At 40.7% G+C, this 22,119-nt stretch overlaps 1 protein-coding gene across 1 annotated transcript in view; it reads right to left on the reverse strand.

Moving 5' to 3' along the window:
• LOC126412246 (myrosinase 1-like) overlaps window positions 1-22,119 on the reverse strand; it is a 211,186-nt gene that overhangs the window by 123,973 nt on the left and 65,094 nt on the right. Inside the window, exons 5-6 of the mRNA XM_050081742.1 lie at window positions 20,377-20,499; window positions 387-567 (exon numbers count right to left, since the gene is read on the reverse strand). Of these exons, the coding sequence (XP_049937699.1) occupies window positions 387-567; window positions 20,377-20,499 (304 nt within the window). The remainder of the gene's footprint in view (window positions 1-386; window positions 568-20,376; window positions 20,500-22,119) is intronic.

The following is a 22,119-nucleotide window of genomic DNA, read 5'->3' on the forward strand; positions in this document are numbered from 1 at the left end:
AATAATGGCGAACTCTGCCCTAATCCAACCAAGACTGAGGTGTGTGCTTTCCACTTGAACCAGGAACTGAATGTGAACTTCTGTGAACACAACTTCAACCCCAAATACCTTGCCATACGCAAAATGAATAAATAAGTTGCTGCTTTAACCAAGGACTTGCACTCTAGGAGATCATGGAGACCCCGTTCCGCGGTTATTTTATTCTTAACGTCACTATTATTAGTATAGCAATAACGCAATACTACTTCATAGACGTGGTATCAAGAGCAGTCACTAGATCGCGGGACGATCGGAAACTCGGGCAGCACTAGTTTTCTGGAGCTGTGACGTAAACAAGTGGAACAGGTCTGCTAGTGTCCGTGCAGAGCGCAGAGCGGCTGCCTCACCGTTGTATTTGGCCCGGTACTGCTCGTCGTAGAGGCGCCAGGCCCGCGCGTGCGCCATGAGCAGCGTGTAGCCCGCCATGTAGTCGCCCACGCCGCTGGCGTTGAGCGCCGGCGCCTCGGTGTCCGACGTGTACCCGGAAGCGATGTAGTCCGGCTGGTTGAACGTCGACCACAGCTTCACCTGCGGACGCAACGACACCTGTACTGCCTCGGCGCTGCGATCCAGGGTCGCCTTTTACCTCGTTACAGACGGCCACTACATGGCTCGACTGAGGTATCACATTACTCTTGTCGATGTGGTCTTCAGTCCGTAGACCGATTTGATGCAGCTCTGCATGCTAGTCTACCTTGCGCAAGCCTCATCATCTCTGCATAACTACTGCAATCTACATCCATCTGAATTGCCTACTGCATTCAAATCTTGGTCTCCCTTTACAATTTTCACATCCCACACCTCCTTCTATTACCAGACTGATGATTTCTCGGTGCCTATCAACCAATCCCTTCTCTTAGCCCATTTTTCCCCAGATCGATTAAGTACCTTCTCATTACTTACTCGATCTAAACACCCACTCTTCACCATTTTTCTACAACGCTACATTCGAAAGGTTCAATTTTCTTATTGTCTGAACTGGTTATTATCAATTTTTCGATCCGACACAAGAGTACGTTTCATACGTATAATTTCAAAGAAGACTTTCTAAGAGACTGATATTACACGTTAACAAATTCCTCTTTTTCAGAAACCCATTTCTGGATACAGCCAATATGCATTTTATTTCTTCTCTAATTGAACCATCATCAGTTATTTTGCCATCCAAATACACATATCAAAAAAAGTTTTGCATCATCTCGGTTCCGAGAGTTACGGAACCTGTATAGAAAGTTGGAATAGAGATCAACAAAAACATCATTTTCGCCTATTTTATTGCTCATGAAAACCACACATTGTATGTTGTACAGCGAGACCTTTAGAGGTGGTGGTCTAGAATGCTGTATACACCAGTAACTCTAACACCCAGTAGCACGTCCTCTTGCATTGATGCATGCCTGTATTCGTCGTGCCATACTATCCACAAGTTCATCAAGCCACTGTAAGTCCAGATTGTCGCTCTCCTCAACGGCGATTCGGCGTATATCCTTCAGAGTGGTTGGTGGGTCACACTGTCCATAAACAGCCCTTTTCAATCTGTCTCAGGCATGTTCGATAGGGTTCATGTCTGGAAAATATGTTGGCCACTCTAGTCGAGCGATGTCGCTATCTTGGAGGAAGTCATTCACAAGATGTGCAAGATGGGGGCACGAATTGTCGTCCATGAAGATGAATGCCTCGCCAAAATGCTGCTGATATAGTTGCACTGTCGGTCGGAGGATGATATTCACGTATCGTACAGCCGTTACGGCGCCTTCCATGACCAGCAGCTGCGTACGTCGGCACCACATAATGCCACCCCAAAACAGTAGAGAACCTCCACCTTGCTGCACTCGCAGTATAGTGTGTGTAAGGCATTCAGCCTGATCGAGTTGACTCCAAACACGTCTCCGACCATTCTCTGGTTGAAGGCATATTGCGACACTCATCGGTGAAGAGAGCGTGATGCCAATCCTGAGCGGTTCATGCGGCATGTTGTTGGGCTCATCTGTACCGCGCTGCATGGTGTCGTGGTTGCACAGATGGACCTCGCCATGGACGTTGGGGTGAAGTTGCGCATCATGCAGCCTATTGCGCACAGTTTGAGTCTTAAGACGACGTCCTGTGGCTGCACGACAAGCATTATTCAACATGTTGGCGTTGCTGTTTGCTGTCAGGGTTCCTCCGGGCCATAATCCGTAGGTATCGGTCCTCCACTGCAGTAGTAGCCCTTGGGCGGCCTGAGCGAGGCATGTCATCGACAGTTCCTGTCTCTCTGCACCTCCTCCATGTCCGAACAACATCGCTTTGGTTCACTCCGAGACGCCTGGACACTTGCCTTGTTGAGAGCCCTCCCTGGCACAAAGTAACAATGAGGACGCGATCGAACCGCAGTACTGACCGTCCAGGTGTGGTTCAACTACAGACAAGACGAGCAGTGTATCTTCTTCCTGGTGGAATGACTGGAACTGATCGGCTGTCGGTCCCCCTCCGTCGAATAGGCGCTACTCTTGCGTGGTTGTTTACATCTTTGGGCGGGTTCAGTGACATCTCTGAACAGTCAAAGCGACTGTGTCTGTCATACAATATCCACAGTCAACGTCTGTCTTCAGGAGTTCCGGGAACTGGGGTGATGCAAAACGTTTTTTGATACGTGCAGCAGAACTGATCTACTACTTTCACAAGCTGCGACATCGTCGCGAAAAAACACAGTAACCTGTATATGTAATAATTTTCTTTAATTTACGTTTATGGTCACAATCTTTTTTTGTTTAACAGATTACCGGTTTCGGTCTTTAATGACCATCATCAGACCTGTTTCATAAAAACAAAGTCCTGCAGTACATTAGGACTTAGTTTTTATGAAACAGATCTGATGAAGGTCATTAAAGACCGAAACCGGTAATCTATTAAACAAAAAAGATTGTGACCATAGACGTATAGTAAAGAAACTTATGATCTACTACTCTTAGTATCTCATTTCCTGTGCGAAACCTGAACACGGGGCTGGCCCAGTGCTCAGAAATTGAGCAGTATGACGACATGCTCATAAAGCATCAAAAGTTCTGCTGAAGATAACAATGACCTTGGAACCCTACGTTTGGACAGCTTAGGAATTATCCCTGATGATGCATCACTCATTTAGACTTCCATTCAGATTTTTAAATGTGATGGTGTCTAACAACTTTTACTTACTTATGTTTTTAACTTTTGGATTAATAGCGTATTCTGAAGAGCAGTTATACAGGGTGGAGCAATTCCTTACTGTACACGAAAAATGTAACGAAGAACTTCTATAAAACACATTGGAAAAAAAGAAGACGACGCACCACGAAGGAATTATCGTGATGGGATGGAAATCGATTGACGTGATATACATATACATACAAATAAATAATTACAATGTCCTAAAAATTTGATCAGTTATTCAAAATAAAGAACTTGACATATTGGGGCACTCAGTAACGCATTGGTTCACCTGTAGCCTTTATACTAGCAGTTAATCGGCTTTGCATTGATTGATAGTGATGCTGCATTTCCTCCTGAAGGATATCACGTCTAATTCTGTCTAACTGGCGTGTTAGACTGTCAACATTCAGAACTGTTTGGGGGGGGGGGGGGGGGGAGGGGGGAGGGCGGCCCTGTCCATAATGCTCCAACTGTTCTCAATTGTGTAGAGATCTGGCGAGCTTGCTGGCCAAAGTAGAGTGTGGCAAGCACGAAGACAGTTTGCGGAAGAGCATTATCTTGCTGTGAAGTAAGTCCACAGTGGCTTGTCGTAAAGGGCACCAAAATAGGTCTTACAGAATTGTAGACGTATCACTGTGCAGCAAGGGTGCCGGAGATGACAACCAAAGGTGTCCTGCTACGAAAAGGAATGGCACCCCAGACCATCAGTCGTGGTTGTTGGACTGTATGGCAGGCGATCGTCAGGTTTGTATCCTACTGCTGTCCGGGACGTCTTCAGATACATCTTCAGTCCGGTACCTACTTGACTGGAGCAGAAATGTCTTCGGTGATGAGCCCCGCTTCCAACTGAACACAGGTGACCAGCAAAGACGTGTCGGGAGACAGTCCAGAGAGCGATGTGGTGCCAACCTGACTGCCGCCCTGCCTACAGCCAGATAGCCAGGAGGGATGGCCCGGGGAGCCATTTATTATCATAGCAGGATCCCTTTGACTGTCATCCACGACACCCTTATAGTACAGCGGTACGTCGACGACATTCTGCGCACCGTTTTGTTACACTTCATGGCAAGCCAGTATGCGGCTACGTTTCAGCAATCTACCTGCCTGCACACGACGAGAGTTTCTACTGCTTGTCTTCGTGCTTCGCCAGCACGCACCCAGGATCTCTCCTCAATTGAGAATTTTGGGAGTTTTATGGGCAGGCCCCCCAACTAGCTCCAGAATTTGACAGTAAGGCACAAATTCGACAGAAATTGGCATGATATCCCTCAGAAGGAGTTTCAACCAATGCCATGCCGAATAACTGCTTACATAAGGCCCAGACGTGGAACAACTTGTTGTTGACTTGCTCAGTTTGTGAAGCCCTTCCACTTGAATGAATCATCCAATTTTTCTCAGATTGTAACCATTCGTTTGTCTGTACTTTTACATCACATCTACCAGTATCCTACTCGAATAATTTCTTCGCGGTACGTCGGTTTTTTGTATTACAGTGTATATTTATGTCTCTCTGTCACAACCCAGTATTTTGGTGGTCCATTAAAAACTAAACATTCAGTCAATTGTGCCCTGGAGCTCACCATCTTGTCTGTACACTGATACAGCTTCGCCAGCAGAACAGACACACAACTTCCACAAATCTCGACTCATTTGAGACTATGTTGATTTTGCAGCAACCTGAAAAACACACACACACACGCGCATTTTGCTATCCCTGTCCCAGCCTATTATACTCCCAGCAATTAAAATGAAACATCCAACCGGTATGTATTCCCCAGAGTTATCGGTCTTGTTCTTTCTACCCCAGTTGGCGATGTCTACGGTGCCATATTTGTTCCCCAGTTTGTGCAAATCACAATGATCACTTCAAATTATATGTCATGATGTATTTCCATCACAAATATGTAAAGATGCTGGCAGTATTGGTATATGTTAAGACACTCTTGACGTCCAAAACATGATGTGAAGAGTAAAATTAAATGCCATAATGTTATTTCCACTCTTAACATTGCGTTGATATAATACACTAAAGAGCCAAAGAAACTGGTACACCTGCCTAATATCGTGTAGCGCTCCCGCCAGCACGCAGAAGTGTCGCAAAACGACGTGGCATGGACGCGACCAATGTCTGAAGTAGTGCTGGAGGGAACTGACACCATGAATCCTGCAGAGCTGCAGATAAATCCGTAAGAGTACGAGTGGGTGGAGATTTCTTATAAACAGCACGTTGGAAGGCATCCCAGATATGCTCAATGATGTTCATATATGGCGCGTCTGGTGGCCAGTAGAAGTGTTTAAACTCAGATTAGTGTTCCTGGAGCCATTCTGTAGCAATTATGGTCGTTTTCGCATTGTCCTGCTGGAACTGCCGAAGTCCGTCGGACTCCTCAATGGACCTGAATGGATGCAGGTGATCAGACAGGATGCTTACTTGCTTGCCACCTGTCAGCGTCGTATCTAGACTATCAGGGGTCCCGTATCACTCCAGCTGCACACGCCCCATTTAGAGGAACTATAACAATCCTTTGGCTGTACTGTATGAAGTCGAACTGGCCAATGTTAAAATAACTATGATAATGGAACAGTTGTCTGGTATCTTCAACAGGTCCATGTAGATGACTATTACCTAATGGACCCAGATATAATGCAAAATTTTGCTAGGAATTTTAACAAACTGTAGATGTGAGACTACCTAACATCGGACAATAACCTCTGTCTGCAAGGAGATTGTTAACATGGATGATCTCCAATTGTATAATAATGCTGTATAACAAATTTAGGTGTCAAGTCACAAATCCAGGTGTGAACAAACATATCAGTCACCATTTTATTGATTTTATAAAGTACTCTAATATGCATCTGTGATAAACTTTTACATCCTCCTTGACTAAAGAGTATGGTATTACCGGACTGTAATCTAAAATTTGTAACTACAGAATGGCTGGTGTGTTTGAGCCTGTGAAAGACTGTCTAAGTGTATTAAACACCATCAAACTATTTAGAATGAGCTGCACCGTTCTATCTGCCAATCGCTTCCACGTAGTTTAAACTACTGGATAGCGTGCAGAACAAATGCTAAGTTCTATCTAACAGTGTTCTGCAACTGTTCTACTGAGCCAAAGAGAATATATCAAAGTCAACTTGTGTACAAGTAAACTTTCTAGATAATCAAGGCCGAGAAAAGATTATAAAATAATTATGTTTTGTCTGCCTGTAGTTTTAATTATTTACCTACAGACAATGTGGAAATTATTAACATGGACTCCAACAAAGAGAACATAAATGTTATACATTAGCATTAAATTAAAACTGGAGAAACGTATTTTTCTCAATCCAGGACATTGCCCTGCACAATGCCAACAGATATAGATATCGAAGAATTGGAATTGGTTCCCCGGAATAATTTCTTTCCACAGGATTTAAGAAAAAGGATAAGTATATTGCGTCAACGTAAACCATTCCACATTAAAGAAATAATCCTTTAAGTGCTCTTAATGTGTTATATGCACACAAAATAAAACTGAGAATGGAAGAGATTGAAATCAAGGAAAGAAAACTGGAGTATTTTGCAAAAACTGAGAATGGAAGAGATTGAAATCAAGGAAAGAAAACTGGAGTATTTTGCAAAAACGGTTGCCATGAAGGAAGAACATGAACTGATATTGGAAAAGAACAAGTCACTGTATATGTGCAAGCAAGGCTTAAAAGTTACGTTAAACACAGTATACAGAAAAATATGGATACAACTAGCGAATACAAGATCACAGCATTAACTGTGAGTACCAAAGGAAAAAGTCCACATGTTGCAGTACTCACTGAAAACTGTGGACACAAAGACTTTTACTACATTAGTCATTTTATAAACTTCATTTCCATTTGCATCTGCTTACAAAGAATCGTTACATTGTTTGTATATGTGATGGCCGAAATATTGTGAATGAAGCAACAGAAAACCACTCACGGAGTTTAAAACCGATGCAATGACTACATTTGATGGGCTTACATCTGCTAAACTGGTAAATTTAAAGTTCTATAATGAAATTTAACAAGAATGTGGACAAGAAGAGTTGGCAACTTACAGCCAAGAAGATTTGGAATGATTTAACAATAGTGTAAAGCAGGAAGTAAACGTAAACGTGAACACCACTAACAGGTTAGGCCTCAGGCCGTTGTGACTGGACAGTTCTCGCCTACAAGGCAGGACGAGGAGCGATCTATGATCGCGTGACACGCGAACATCATGTCAGCAGTCCCTCAAGCCGCTGTAGCTAGTGGATAAATGCTGGTAATAACACTGCTTCTTTATTCATTCAGCTCCTCATTTGGCCTCAAATGGGGCTGAGTGGACCCATAACTGACCAATCGGCCTCACAAAAAAAATCTGAGGATGCACCTGAAACTGGTTTTGCAGAAAATAAGAGGCAACGTTAAAATATCTGAATGCTCTCAGTTAGAAGAACTGCAAGAAGGGACGCAGGTAATTATTAAGGGGATGCGATAGAGAGTTTACGGGAAAAGAGTGAGGCGCGTATTAAAATTTGCGAATAAACCTTCTTTGTTTTTGTCAAATTACTGGATAATTAAGGAATTAGGTGATTTGGATCTAGATTTAAATTTCAAGTTGGAAACTAAGTTGGATGCTACTAAAATAAAATCAAAGAAACATAAAGAAAGAGTTGTTTACTGTCTGTAAGTTCACAGGGCGAACATTAATAAAACCGAGAAACTCAATGGACGGATTTCTGACAGGAAATGGAAGAAAAAAGAACCTATGAAATACGTAGGAAATACATCGTGGCCACGGTAGATGGTGCTGACAAATGACAGTTCGTCTGATCACACGCCGTGCGTCCCTTGTGTGTTGCAGGCTGTTGCGATTTACGCAACGTATTGTAAGCAGCAGAATGGTCCAGTATTCATGTTGGGAATAAGCCGAGATGGTGCCTGTGTACGGTCAAGCAGATGGAAACTTTCGAGCGGAGGCACGGCTATACAAAAACAAGGACCCTCACAAACACCGACCACATTAGACAACATTTGAAGCCCTTTCTAGGAGTTTGTGTGATCGCTGATCCTCTCACACGGGCGAACGTGTAGCGAGGATTGTGCGTACACGATATTTGGAAGACCGGTTTCTACAGAATATTCAGTAAAAGCTCCAGGCGAGCGGCCTGCCAACATGGCGTAAGCCAAAGCACGACTATGTGTATCGCGCATGACATTACGTCCCATCGAGGCCACTCTGAACATGTGTTATGATGTGGATGCGGTGCGGCTCTCTACTGTGTTCTGGGACGATTTGTTGTCGTTGCACACACACACTGTCCATTTCCGGACACATGTTTATAGGACCTTTTTTACTGCCATTTTCGGTCAAGAATCCGTCGCTGCATATGCATAGATCAATAAATATACACGAGGATATTTGCTTTATTATTCGTTACACTACAAAAATCCTAAAAACGAGTCTTACATTATCTTTTGAATAGTGACATTGCGAAATAGCTAAAACTGAGTAGATGGGCAACCGTGAAAAGTAGCTGAAACGAGGTAGCTGAGAGCACAGCAAGTTCCATTTCGTACCTATATGCGTCATTTCGAACCTGTATGAGTTATTACCTCGCTAATTGGCCTAACTCCAAGAAAGGGACTTGGCATACGTAGAAGCTGAAAAATGGACCATGTGAGATATGCGCATAGGACAAGATGGCGGCACTGCAGTACATATTGGTTGTGTGTTTCGTTTTAATGACTGGTAAAATACTGGACTGTTATTAGAGGAGGGGGGAGGGTTAGGGACGTTGTTATGTATGCATTCGAAGTCAAGCCAACGGTTCAAGATCATTTATGACGTCAGGTCTTCAAAATCATGGTCAAACATCATTGCCCTGCATGTAAAAAACCTAAAGGTCAAAAGTCACTATGTGTTCAGAAAGTGCATTGCTCTCCTAGTGGCATACAGAGATGAGGAGATTGACAGAAAGTAGAAAGAGATAAACGATGGCATCAAACAATCTGTCAGATGTAAAAATGAAAGACTACAAAAAATATGTCTGCATCTAGTACCTTCTGATGGTCAATACATAGAAAAATTATTGCTCAAACTTTAACTAACATCGTCAGTTACATGTAAATGAATAAACAGGGTAAAATGCATAGTAGAGGGGTACAGTGAAGTGTAAATAAGTGTTGCAACAACGTTCTGGGACTAATCAAGAAAAAAAAGTGGTTTAGTCAAAAACGATAGGACACTGAAGACATTCCATTTGCAAATCGTCAAACTTGCAATATTACTTTATAATAGTGTCAGGGTCTATGACATTTCTGAATTACTGGAAATTCCGTTATTTTTATAATGGTGACAGAAAACATGATCCCAAAGTATACTGAGCTGAAATCCGATGAACCATGCAAGAAAGAATCAGAGAACGGAATCTTGGTCTTCAAGCACAGCATTCGAAGTGACATTTTAAGCCAGTGCTATTCCATTTCTCCAGGAGTGTGTGGCTGTCTTCACGTGTCTAGGGACTGGTCTGAGAACTGCACACAATCATTACAAGTGATTGCAGCAGTGTCACTAACACACAGTGGAGGTGAGTTTCTTTCTTTTTTTTTTTTAATGCTCTGTCTGGAGCTTTGCAGTCGTGTAAAGAACTGCGTGAAGTTGTGCACAGGCAAGCAGTGCCATCTCCCTTGCTGATTCTGCAGATATCAAGTCTGTAACCAAGTCAGCTTCACACTCGATGCAACCTGTTCTACATCGAAATGTTTGTAGACAGAGCTGTTCTGGGCTTGTAATTGTAGTGAAAATGGTTACACAAATATTACATGCCCAGAAAGAAAACGTATCGAGTAAGGTAGGGCGATTGATAGTGGTGAAAGTGGGATCTACGTCAGGAATGTGTCATCATTACCCCAGCCACAGCCGTCAGTCTCTCTACACGGAGTTAACGAACTTAAATACATAAAGATGCATGTGAGAGAATCCTATTCATACGAGGATTGGAACTTAAATAGTGGCAACTATTTATTCACAACCGATACAAAAGAGTTACGTGTTTGCACCTGTTACTGTCCTTCAAAGTAGTTACCAGCGTTGTGTAGAACCGTTGCCAGCGATGTGGAAGCCGTAGTGTACCGTTAGCAGAGTCTGTTCTGTTGATGGTGCGAATGGAGCGGTCTACTGCCTGTCGAATCTCTGGAACAGTTCTGAAGCGAAGGCCACGAAGTGGTTCCTTCATCTTCGGAATCAAATCAAAATGACAAGGATATGATGCATGGTACAGTACTTCCCAGTCCCCATCGACCGAACACAGCAGCGACAGCTTGCGCTGTATGCGCCCGCGCATTGTCGTGCAAAATGATGGGTGGGTTGAGCAGAAAGTGTCGCCGAAGTTAGCAAAGCTGGTCGCAGGTGATGCTCCAAAAACGAACAGTAATACTGTGCATTGACGGTCTGCCGTGGAGGAACGTAATGCGGTAGGATAACACCATCACAGTCCTACATGAGAATCACCATAACTTTAGACCGCTCCATTCCCACCATCAACAGAACAGGATCTGCTAACGGTATACTACGCCTTCCTCATCGCTGGCAACAGGTTCTACACAACGCTGGTGACTACTTTGAAAGATACTAACAGGTACAAACAAGTAACTCTTTTGTATCGGTAATTGCCACTATTTAAGTTCCGACCCTCGTATGTGAGTTTCGCACTGTTGGTCGCTACCCGCAGCATGTACAAATTTTGTACCACGTCCAGGTGTATATCTTTTGTAACACTCTATTCCATGAGACTAGTATGGCTATATAGCTTTCAGTACAAAGTTCAAGTAGCTGCCACTGGTCAGCACTGCAGTCACGAAAATCCAAGATGGTGGTGTCGAGAATTTAAACACTACAGCATGGCAGTTGCGCAAAATTAAACAATATATTCGATAGCGTTGGTGAGAATTTTAAAAATTCAAGATTGCAGAACACTCCCAGTAGTCTTACGTTTATAATGGCGCAGATTTAAAATAATCGAAGTGGCGGAACTGTTTTTTGCTTTTTAACCCCTCTTAAATAACAGTTCATGTGTCATATTCAGAAAGATCCGAGCGGCCTGAATTATTTATCAAAAATATTTAAAGAAATTGACAAAACTATAGCATTTCGACATCTGTATATTTATCAAAAAAAGCATCAGCAACAGCTGAATTGCAGAAATTGGCGCCATGTTTGAAAATACCTGAAAAATCTAAATTTTCCACAATTTTTGGGAGAGAGTCTGCGACGCTGTTAACTCTTATACCGATATTTTGGCTGACAACCTTTAGCCATTCTCAACGAGAGTCATTTGCAAGATTTTTAAAGCACTTGATACTGTAGAGTAAAAGCGCTTGCATTAGAGATAATAATTTTGGTAACCAGAGAGTCAGCCATTCTCAAGGCGAGTCACTTGCAAGATTTTTAAAGCACTTGACACTGCGGAGCGAACGCGCATGCATTAGAGACAACAGTATAGGTAACCATACAGTCAGTCATAGGCTAAACTTTACACCTCTAAGAGTAAAACAAAGCAAGCACAGAATCAGCGAAGTCATAGCGCTTACGAAGTATTTGGTTGATAATAATGGATGACAGAGTTGAAATGGCGGGCACTGAAGTCTTAGAACAATATTTCCTTTGATAGTACAGATTTGAAATAGGACTTTGTGAAGATGGAAACTCTCGTCTCTGTTGAGCAGGTTGTTTACTAATTGTATTTCCCCAGAGTCCTACGCCACTGAATCCCAGTAGGACGAGGCTATGCGGAGTATCTTAACTTTCTCGTAATCCATGAAATTTCCAACAGAAATACAGTACAATGTTCAGCCACTGCAGATCTGCTGGGCTGTAGTAGGTGAGTGCATCGCTCGTGTTCAAAGTAATGTTCTTTTACAGTGTGTATTGTTTGTCTTGTGTCCGTTTTACGATACTCACGGGGAATTTCGGATATACTCCCTTTCGTAAAAGCAGATCATCATTCCTTAGTTGGTAGAAGGAAGGTCACATCTACTTGATGCTTCTTCATCATTTTTACAATTTAAAAAAAAAAAAATATTTGTCATATACGGTGCAAAGGCGATAGACTTTACATCTCTTTATTCTTGCCTTCTTTAGCTTGATCCAGCGTTTTCGCTTGTGGAGCTCTTTGAACTTGATGTTTTATGTATTCATTCCTACAGAATATTTCTTCCATGTGTATCAATTCACTCTGTTGTCTTTCTGTCAGCACCAGACATTACATGAGCCCTGTGTATTAAAGGTTTAAATACACTTTTAATTTGCAAAGGGTGGTAACAGCTAGATGCCTGCAATATCGGTACAAGAGTTAACAGTGTCCCTGATGCACTCCCAAAACAGATGGAATATTCGATTGACTGGGAAAACTTCCAGAAAAAAAGCAATATTTTTGGACCATCTTCAAAAGTATCCGAACAACCTAAATTATTTAAGTAGTAGACCTACAGCGACCCTGGCATACATTGCACTTATATGACCTTGAAAATTGCAGGTGGGCTAGTAACTGCAAAGACAATATCAATGTTTACATATTTTGAGAAAAAAATTCTGTGACAAAGATTCTGTTTACAAGATTTTGACGTTTAATCCCTGTCTTCTTTCACCATTATCTCTGGATACTTCATCTCTGTCTTGTTCCACCACCATCCCTGGCCGTGTTGTGTCTTAAGTAAACATTTTCTGTTATAAAGTTCACTTTGTGTATTGAAAAAAACATGAGTTCAAGTGTTACATCGCAATAAAAGGCGCATCATTATAGCTTGTCCTCATACTATAACGGTACTTAGTGAGTTCATTTGTCTGAGACAATGTTCTATGTTTTCTACATGTCACTTTGGAGCATTTTGATTAGTTTTTTGACATTATTTAGTAGTTGATTGCGGGAATTACAGCCGTAAAAGCTTACAAGAGTCTTGTCATCGCAGATCCTTTCAGTAAATGTTGCAGCCTTCCTCGAAAATTCGTTTTGTACATAATCTCAAGCAAGTCTAGCTCAAATACAAATATAAAGCAATATCAGCTTTTTAGTAAAAACGGTTATATATTCCTACTGTAGATTATGATGCATTATATTGTTCAGTCTAAAATGGTATTTGCTATGGTGAAGAAATTGTGAAGAAGATGAAACAGTCAGCTGATGACAGTTCTTCTACGAAACCACCAATAACATGTCCTCAGATCGTAATGCCAACGCCAATTCTGTATTTGAGATGTGGAAATACCATTGTAGCACTTGACAAAACATTAGGTGAGTCGCTGACGTATTTTTTGACGTTATATGAAATTAAGAATGAAATGACCTTGCGTTGATGGCGTATATTTGGAGACATTTTAGTCGCTGAATTAACATTGTGACACTTGGCAAGCATCATAGAATTGTTTAGATACCGTAAGAAAAACATTTAACTTATGAGTGCTGCTTAATTTGGCGTAAACACTGTGTGTATGTGTATTTGGGGGGGGGGGGAGGGGGAACGGATGAAGGGTTGTTTCTGACATAGTGAAGATGTGGAAATACTGCAGGTTACACAGTTTATGTACTTTTTGACCAAAAAAATGACACAGAAAATTCAGATCAACTGGAAACTTTTGACCATGGCTAAGATGACTGCACTAGAGCCAGATTGTGATTGTCTGTTTTGTTTTAATGGCTGCTGAAATAATAGATTGTGATTTCATTTTGATGAAGGGTAATATACTAGGCTCTGTTTGGAGGAGGGGAGGGTGGGAGAGGGATATAATTATAACGTTATTGAAGAAGTTATGGCTTGTCATGAAATGGTGACGACACCACTGATAAGGTGAGTGTGACCTGAGATGTCATGGGTAGTACAGCTACAGATGTTTTAGCCCACCCGCACTTTTTAAGGTCATTTAAGAGAAAAGCGTGTCAGGGTTCCTATTAATATGTTAGGAAATTTACGAAAAAAATTGCAGGTGATGTGACTGAGTATTTCGATGTGCAATATATATAAATTTTCATCACACACACAGACACACACGCACACACACACACACACACACACACACACACACACACACACACACACACACACTCATTCACTCACTTAACACAAACACACACACACACACACACACACACACACACACACACACACACACGTTGACTCTCCCAGTCACATCCCAGTATTTCACTAGCCATTAAAACGAAACAGCCAATCACAGCCCGGTGTTTTACTGTTCATTAACTGAAAGTGGCCAATCACAAGGTAGTTGTTGTCTTGGCCATGTTCAGAAGTATAGAAACTATCTGAATTTTGTATTATGATCAAAATTATACGATAATTTATTAAAAGTACGTAAAGATATGGACAATATTCGTGTAAGTTTATACAAGTAATCGAACTGACAGGTTAAGCAGCACTTCTCAATGAGTGTACCTTGATTATTGTGCCTCACTAGGTGTATGGTACAATGGATTCTCATATTATATTTTTCCACGCCTGTGTTGTTTGCATTACTTATAAAAATATGTTACCATACACACAATGTTAAAATATGTAAAGTATGTAACTTACAGTAATTCAGTGTCTAAAGTGTATGTCAAAAATATGTAAGTTTCATAAGCAACACAATGTTCATGTCTAGGTTCACAATGTTGCTTTGACATCTAAAATGTCTGTCAAAATACGTAATGGAAGTAACTACCTGTATTTTCACCTCTAAACCATATGTCAATTAATATATCAGCAACAGACACAACGTCTATGTCAAGTGTGACAGTGTTATTACTGAGTATCATCAGATGTCTAAAACATGACTGTGGACTCTCATATTAAAAGTCACAATGTTATTTCCACTTTCAATTATCTGTATTATTTTTATATTAAATTTCTAAACATATATGGCAGAAAACATGCTAAGCAGGCAGCTGACATTTCGTCCTAGGCCTAAATGAGGCTACACACAAAATCTAACCTGACCAAGCACCATTTAAGGGGGGACAGGGGGAGATAACACCTTTTTTACTGGCTAACTTACAACTTCATTTATATTACATTGCTCATGGACATAGCTGTGCTAACATGTGTAACAACTAATGTTACTTTTTCCAACACTTCAGCCCAGCAAATCATAATAAAATTGGTGTGACATCTTTAACGTGTTGTATCGTTATATTTCATATATTCGTAGCATGCAAGTTTAGCTTCGTAATACACCGAATACGAAATGTAAACACAACATGGACAAACAAAATAGCGAAGAAGCTTTCACACACTGAGAGGGACGTCTGATGTCCCGAAAATACTATATTTGCGCCAAAATAAAATCATTTATCAAGATAGTTAAATATCTATGTACAAACCACATGTGGTCACTTACCATAATACACAATTTACAAAATAAAATTTTCTGTATTATTTATCAAACTACATAAATACGTCAAGTATGAAACCCAACTGGCATTCCTGTTGTGAGTTAATTGTTCTATAACTGCAAAAAAAGACACATAGCTAGCATATTGGCACTACTGATCTGAGCTTAGTTTGATCTTCATACCACACTTTAACGAAACCAAAAATTGTCTGTTTATTTACCACAATATTAAAGATTTGTTCCATAAAGCTACAAAACGCAAAAGGCACTGGTGCTCATCTAATTTAAAGGTTAAAGAGTATTTGTCAAGAACTCACCTATTGGTTTCACAATGTAAGCTATATGACACGTCAATGAAATAACATACTGAATAGTACTAATACATCTTGGGTTGTCGGGTGTTCTGCCGGATATCAGCGTCGTACTTGCACGATATTTCGGTCACGTAGCTCGTAACCTTCATCAGGTGCGACCTGAGACTGGTCTCAGGTCGCACCTGATGAAGGTTACGAGATACGTGACCGAAATATCGTGCAAGTACAACGCTGATATCCGGCAGAACACCCGACAACCCAAGATGTCATTAGATCGCCAGGAAAGCCTGAAGAGTACTAATACACATTTGTATAGACGCAACATGAGGATTGCTATGTTTTCAACTATCCCCTTTCAACTACATTTCAGTCACCCAAACATTATAGTGACCCCATGCTAGGATATTAACCATGTTTTGTAGTATAAAATGTTTCCCATCTTCTGCTGATACGCTAACTTATACGGTCACACAACGGAGACTACATGACACTCTGAACCATGCATCGCCATTTTATCGCAAAATTGTAACTAAATGCCCTATTCATCATGACATTACTGCAAAATTTCAACAGAGTGTAAGACATTATCCCATACACCGTCATCTTACAGCAAATTGTAGCGAACTGTCCCATATGTAGTTATGTTAAAACAAAATTTTAACTCACTGCGTTCTACATGACAGTGTTATAGCAAAATTGTAAAAAAATGTTCCATACATTGCTATGTTACTGCAACATTAAAAAATTACTCACATACATCTCCATTATTACATAAAATTATAAAAAACTACCCTATACGTCGCCATGTTACAGATGAGCATCCACAGGCATTATCCTGGTCATAGCGATTATCGTTACCCCAGATACTATTGGGTGGGGCAACAATGGTCAGTTTATACAAGGTGACTTCCATTACACCAATCATGATGACTACCATTACCCAGTACACAGCGGAGGCAATGACGGTCAGCTGATGTGGTGACTGACTACCCCCTGATCACGAAGACTAGCATTATACCACATTCATGGTGGATACTATTGTTGGCCACTCATGCTCAGTTGTATGGTGATTTCCATTGCCCAATGACGGTGACTACAATCACCCTGAACATGTAGTGAATATTATTGTGTGACAATGGTGGACAGTTGTCATAATGTGACTGCCAGCTACTGTATTCTAACACCAGAAGCTGATAGTGTATGTGCAATAACCTAATAGCTGGTGCCAACTATTTGCTCTCAAAATCCCAAGTATGAAACATAATTGTAACAAACTGACCTACACATCACTATTGTTGCATGAAATTCTAACAAATACCCCTGTACATTATCTTCATTCCACAAAATTGTAACAGATTGCCCTATACGGCATGGAATAAGTAATTGTAGTCTTGTTCTGACAATTTGTGACTTGTTCCAGTAAGCTAAAGTGATTAGTCAGCAAGTTGAGACTTGCCGATGTCAGCAATTCAAGACTTGTTCAGGGAAACAAAATGCTTAGGCAGCAAGCTCAGACTGCTGACAAACCATAAGTACACATCTTATCACAGCCTCCTTTATGTCTCATACATAGAGCCCAACCTTCCTCCCCCTCCCTCCCCCCACCCCACACACACCTGCCTCCTTCATCACAGCATATGTGTGAGATCAGGTGAACCGTGCTGAGAATGGGAGGAAAAAAATGTGTATTCATGTGGGGGGTTTATACATTTTTTGTTAAATAATTCAGATTGTTTGGGAACTATTAAGTATGGCAAGAAAAAAACGGAACATTTGTATACTTCTGAATGTTGTGTCAACTTACACAAAACAAATGAATCTCAATTTTTTTATAAATGGTACAGATATGGAAATACTGCAGTACTGTCAATATCTTTATATATTTTTAATATATATTACAGGATATTTAGAAACTTTTGAACATGGATGTAGACTGTGATAGAGGTGTTACACAGCACTACTGGAATACATCCTGGATTTTTTGAGTTCCCACATTTTAAATGTACGACAACTGGGCTAGTTCCACCATCGTGGATTTTTTTTTTAATTTCTGCCAAAGCCATATTGGATATTTTTTAATTTTCCGCCTGTGGCCTGTTGCATTTTTTATAATTTCCTGCCATTGCCGTCTTAGATTTCAGCAACCATAGTGCTGATAAGTGGCAGCCACTTGAAGCATACCTTAAAGGCTCTGTATCCATACCACTCATGAGGAAAAAGGCGCTACGTGATACTGAACATAACATATTAACTTTTGCTATTTAGTTTATGCACTACATGGTAGTTCAAATAGTTCAAATGGCTCTGAGCACTATGCGACTTAACATCTATGGTTGTCAGTCCCCTAGAACTTAGAACTACTTAAACCTAACTAACCTAAGGACATCACACAACACCCAGTCATCACAAGGCAGAGAAAATCCCTGACCCGCCGGGAATCGAACCCGGGAACCCGGGCGCGGGAAGCGAGAACGCTACCGCACGACCACGAGCTGCGGACCATGGTAGTTCGACGAATTTCTTTGACCCAAATCGTTCCTACTCACTAGACCACTAAGAAAAAAGATGTTGCTTTTTTCCCAAATGCAACTTTTCCGTGAAAAACATTTTCTTCCACATATTGTTCAATTCGTGAGGCTAATTCAGACTCATCCAAAACTCACAAGGACATGTAGAAATTGCAAGTGGTAACTTTTCTGTTTCAATCTTGCTGTATTATGTCAAAAAATAAAGCTGTAGGATGTAAGCGAAACACTTCAATAATTTGTAACAACTTTTTAATTCTAAGAGGGATACAGGGAAAACCGAAAGTGCCGCATATTGGATACCAACGTTTTCCACTTAAACGCACTGTCATGTGTTGATTCTGCTGACACAAATTTAGAGATAGCAACACAGGAAGTACAAAAGATTGTCGTGTATGCCACTAAACATGTCTGAATTATTGCTTTATTCCAAAAATTCATATGTGGTCTTCCAAAGGTTGTACGCTCGATTTTCGATGCAAAGGTCAAAATGACAGCTGCTTCCACTGAGCCAATTTAGATTGTAGGTTATTCGTGTTTATGTACAGATAAAAGATGTCTTTGTTGTTTGACATCTACTTCTCTACAAATAAGAACTAATGGCGGAATCCTGACCATTTCATTGTTTCAGGATGTTGAACACTATGGAGAAACGTGTTGTACCGTATTGAGAAACTTGCAGTATACGGTGACATATTGACGTTATGTGTTTGTTCACGTTACCTCGGTACAACATAAACCAGTTTTCCAAAAAATCAACAACATGTGGTCTTCCAAACAATGTACGCTCGATGCAAAGAAATGTGTTTGACTCCCGAACAACAGGGACTTACATGCATCGAGAATAGAAAATAGTGCATTGAGAATGGCTAGCCAGTAGCCGAAATCTGGATTTGCGTAATAAAATCTAGGAAAAGGACGACTGACTGCTGCACTCTATAATTTATAAGCCACGTAACAGTCGCTGAGTAACAACGATAACCCAGAAGGTATCTGAGTAACACAGACAAGTTATTCGTGAGGACACATTGTTCCCTTAGTTACAATACAAAATAGATGGTAGTTCATATGAGGTAGTGTACGAGGTCGTGCGAGTCATAGTTCAACAAATTATTTGTTGCGGCCACACTTGTACGATGCGCATACATCTCTCAGACAGATTCTGACATGTGGAAGTCAGCCCTACCGATCAGTCGCTCAGGTGGCTACTTCCCTTGTTCTGGACGTCACCACGTTACTTTATTGTCGCACTTACTAGTTTGAAACAGAAATAACAATGTATATTTAGTGTGTGAGTGGCACTGTAATAAACAAGAGCTGGAGAAATGAAGCACCAGCACACTGATCACAATCTACTTGGATGTCTTTGGGTATTCGATAATGCAAAAACACAGAATCAAAGTTTGTAAAATCACTGAAGTTACCCATATTACAGACATAAACCTTCGTGTAATCACTTCCGTCGTAATTTCCCATAGCATAGGCCACTTAAAGACATTGCAAACAGAAAAAGTGCGTTTTCCAAGAACACGGTTTCACAAAACAGTACCTGGATTCCACATTTACTACGAGCTACAAGTCTAAAAACCAGCAGTTTCTCACCTCTAAATGTTCTCTGCAGATAAACGTAAATGAATGATGTGCTAGAGCAAGCGGTCGAATTTTTGCAGTGGCTGTTCGGGTGGAGAAAAAATCGTACTACATATCCCATATTTTGTAGTAGGAATTTCATGATAACATTTTATCTTTATCAGATTTTTCTGTAACCTAGCAGGCTCCACAACCCCAGCTGTCCAGTTCACCTTCAAACCAAAAAGCGTAGCGGCAGTTTAAAGCCCATTTATCTTTAGCAAACTACATGTGAGACAAAATAGTATACCACTCTACAGACTGAGACAAATTACAATGGTTCACGCAACAAGCTGCAGTGAAACATCACTCTTACCCTGTCGCCAAAGTTGTCGTAAAGAACTTTTGCGTAGTCAACAAAATTGTCTGCGATAAAGGGATTCGTCCAACCGCCCAGTTCTTGGAGTTTCTGCGGAAGGTCGAAGTGGTACATTGTCACCTGTGGAGAAAAAAATAGTTACACGTTCATTTCTTTTAAATTTGTCAGCGTATCAAATATATTGTGTATTTAAGAGCATAACTATAATTTTGCAGAAATACAATTTTACATTTTTGCTTGTGCTTTTAGTACATTGTCTCGTTTCAACCAGTAGTAGGATATTTGACCCTTAATTTGGAACACTATTTTTCCGGGAGTATGGAACTAAAATATATGCAGATGTACCAAGAGATCCATAGTTAAAAAAGACAAAGGGCAAGTCCACTCGTATTGCAGGACACTTTGAAATCGTTCAGCTTCACAATTTGTCTGTAAATTATTATACTAACTTCATACATCAAATTGCAAACTACCTTAGGTCGAAGTTGTCACAGAGCTTCTCAGTGCTGATGAGTATTCCATCATATAGTGGGTGAAATAGCAGTAAACCCTTAAGGAAGTCATGTCAAAGGAAAATCGGGTACACCGGTATTAATTAAATAACGAACAGAGAGGAATAAGCAACCCAACCCCAATAGCTAGTCAGCTGTAAGAGCGGATTACGTAAGGAAACTTACTCATTTAATAAATTCTAACTGCTAGCTCTTACGCTTAAATATCTGGTAAAACACCCTCGTTATGGTTCTTAAAAGTTCTATGATTGCGATTTTATTGTAAACTTCTAAGAAATCTATGGAAAATGGCTACCAGGAGATGAAACAGCTAAGGAATGCGTGTGCCACAGCCCACAGGCGGAAGAAGAGAGAAAAGTGTTGTGTTCTTACGTCCCGTCGACGACAAGGACATTTACAGACAAATCCCAAGCTCGGGTTGCCGAAGGATGGTGAAGGAAACCGGAAGTGTCCTTTTCAACGGATTTACATTAAACGACTTAGGCAGAAAAACGGAAACCAAAAATCTGAATGTTAGTATGAGAATCTGAATCGCTGTCCCCTGAAATTCAATAGCAGTATCATAATCACACACAGCCCGATCGTTATATGCGGTAGAACTTAGGAGAGACGAGAAAAATTGCAGGAGCCAACAAAACTTGAAACGTGCAGAGCAGCTTAACAAGAAAATAGCGAATAGTTAGTGTGTAGCCATTAACGTTAGCGTAATAGAGCTGGACAACAGCTCTAAATTAGTAGAATACTTACAACGTTCCACAGAAATATTTCCTGTAGGTTTACTCAACAACTAAGGCAATAAGCTAAACGAAAATGAGAGAAGCTCAAAAGCTTCTTAAAAAATTAGACAATGTCAAAGTTATAATTTTATGTTAACGTATAACTAGCTCGCTCCTTGGTAAATTATTCCATATTTAAGGATGAAAAAAAAATTGCGATTAGCTCCACTAATAGTTGTTTATTAGTAGCTAGTTATCTGCTTATTGGGCAATCGTCAATTAAGAACTGACTAGCGTTAACAAGGCTCGGTTTCTTGTACACCATTGTTCTTTCCGGAATCTAATCAGCTGTCACTTGGTAATGGCCTAAGGGACAGTAATAGAAAGGTGTTAGTGGAACTCTTCGCAGTTTAGCTGCGTTTCACTCTTAAAAATGTTATACGCTAAATTCGTAAATGCGCTGGGCCAAAATGTATTAAAATCTCCGCTCAGGGACCGAAGTGTCTGTCTCA

This window comes from Schistocerca serialis, chromosome 7 (genome assembly GCF_023864345.2).
Source record: "Schistocerca serialis cubense isolate TAMUIC-IGC-003099 chromosome 7, iqSchSeri2.2, whole genome shotgun sequence".
NCBI lineage: Eukaryota > Metazoa > Arthropoda > Insecta > Orthoptera > Acrididae > Schistocerca > Schistocerca serialis.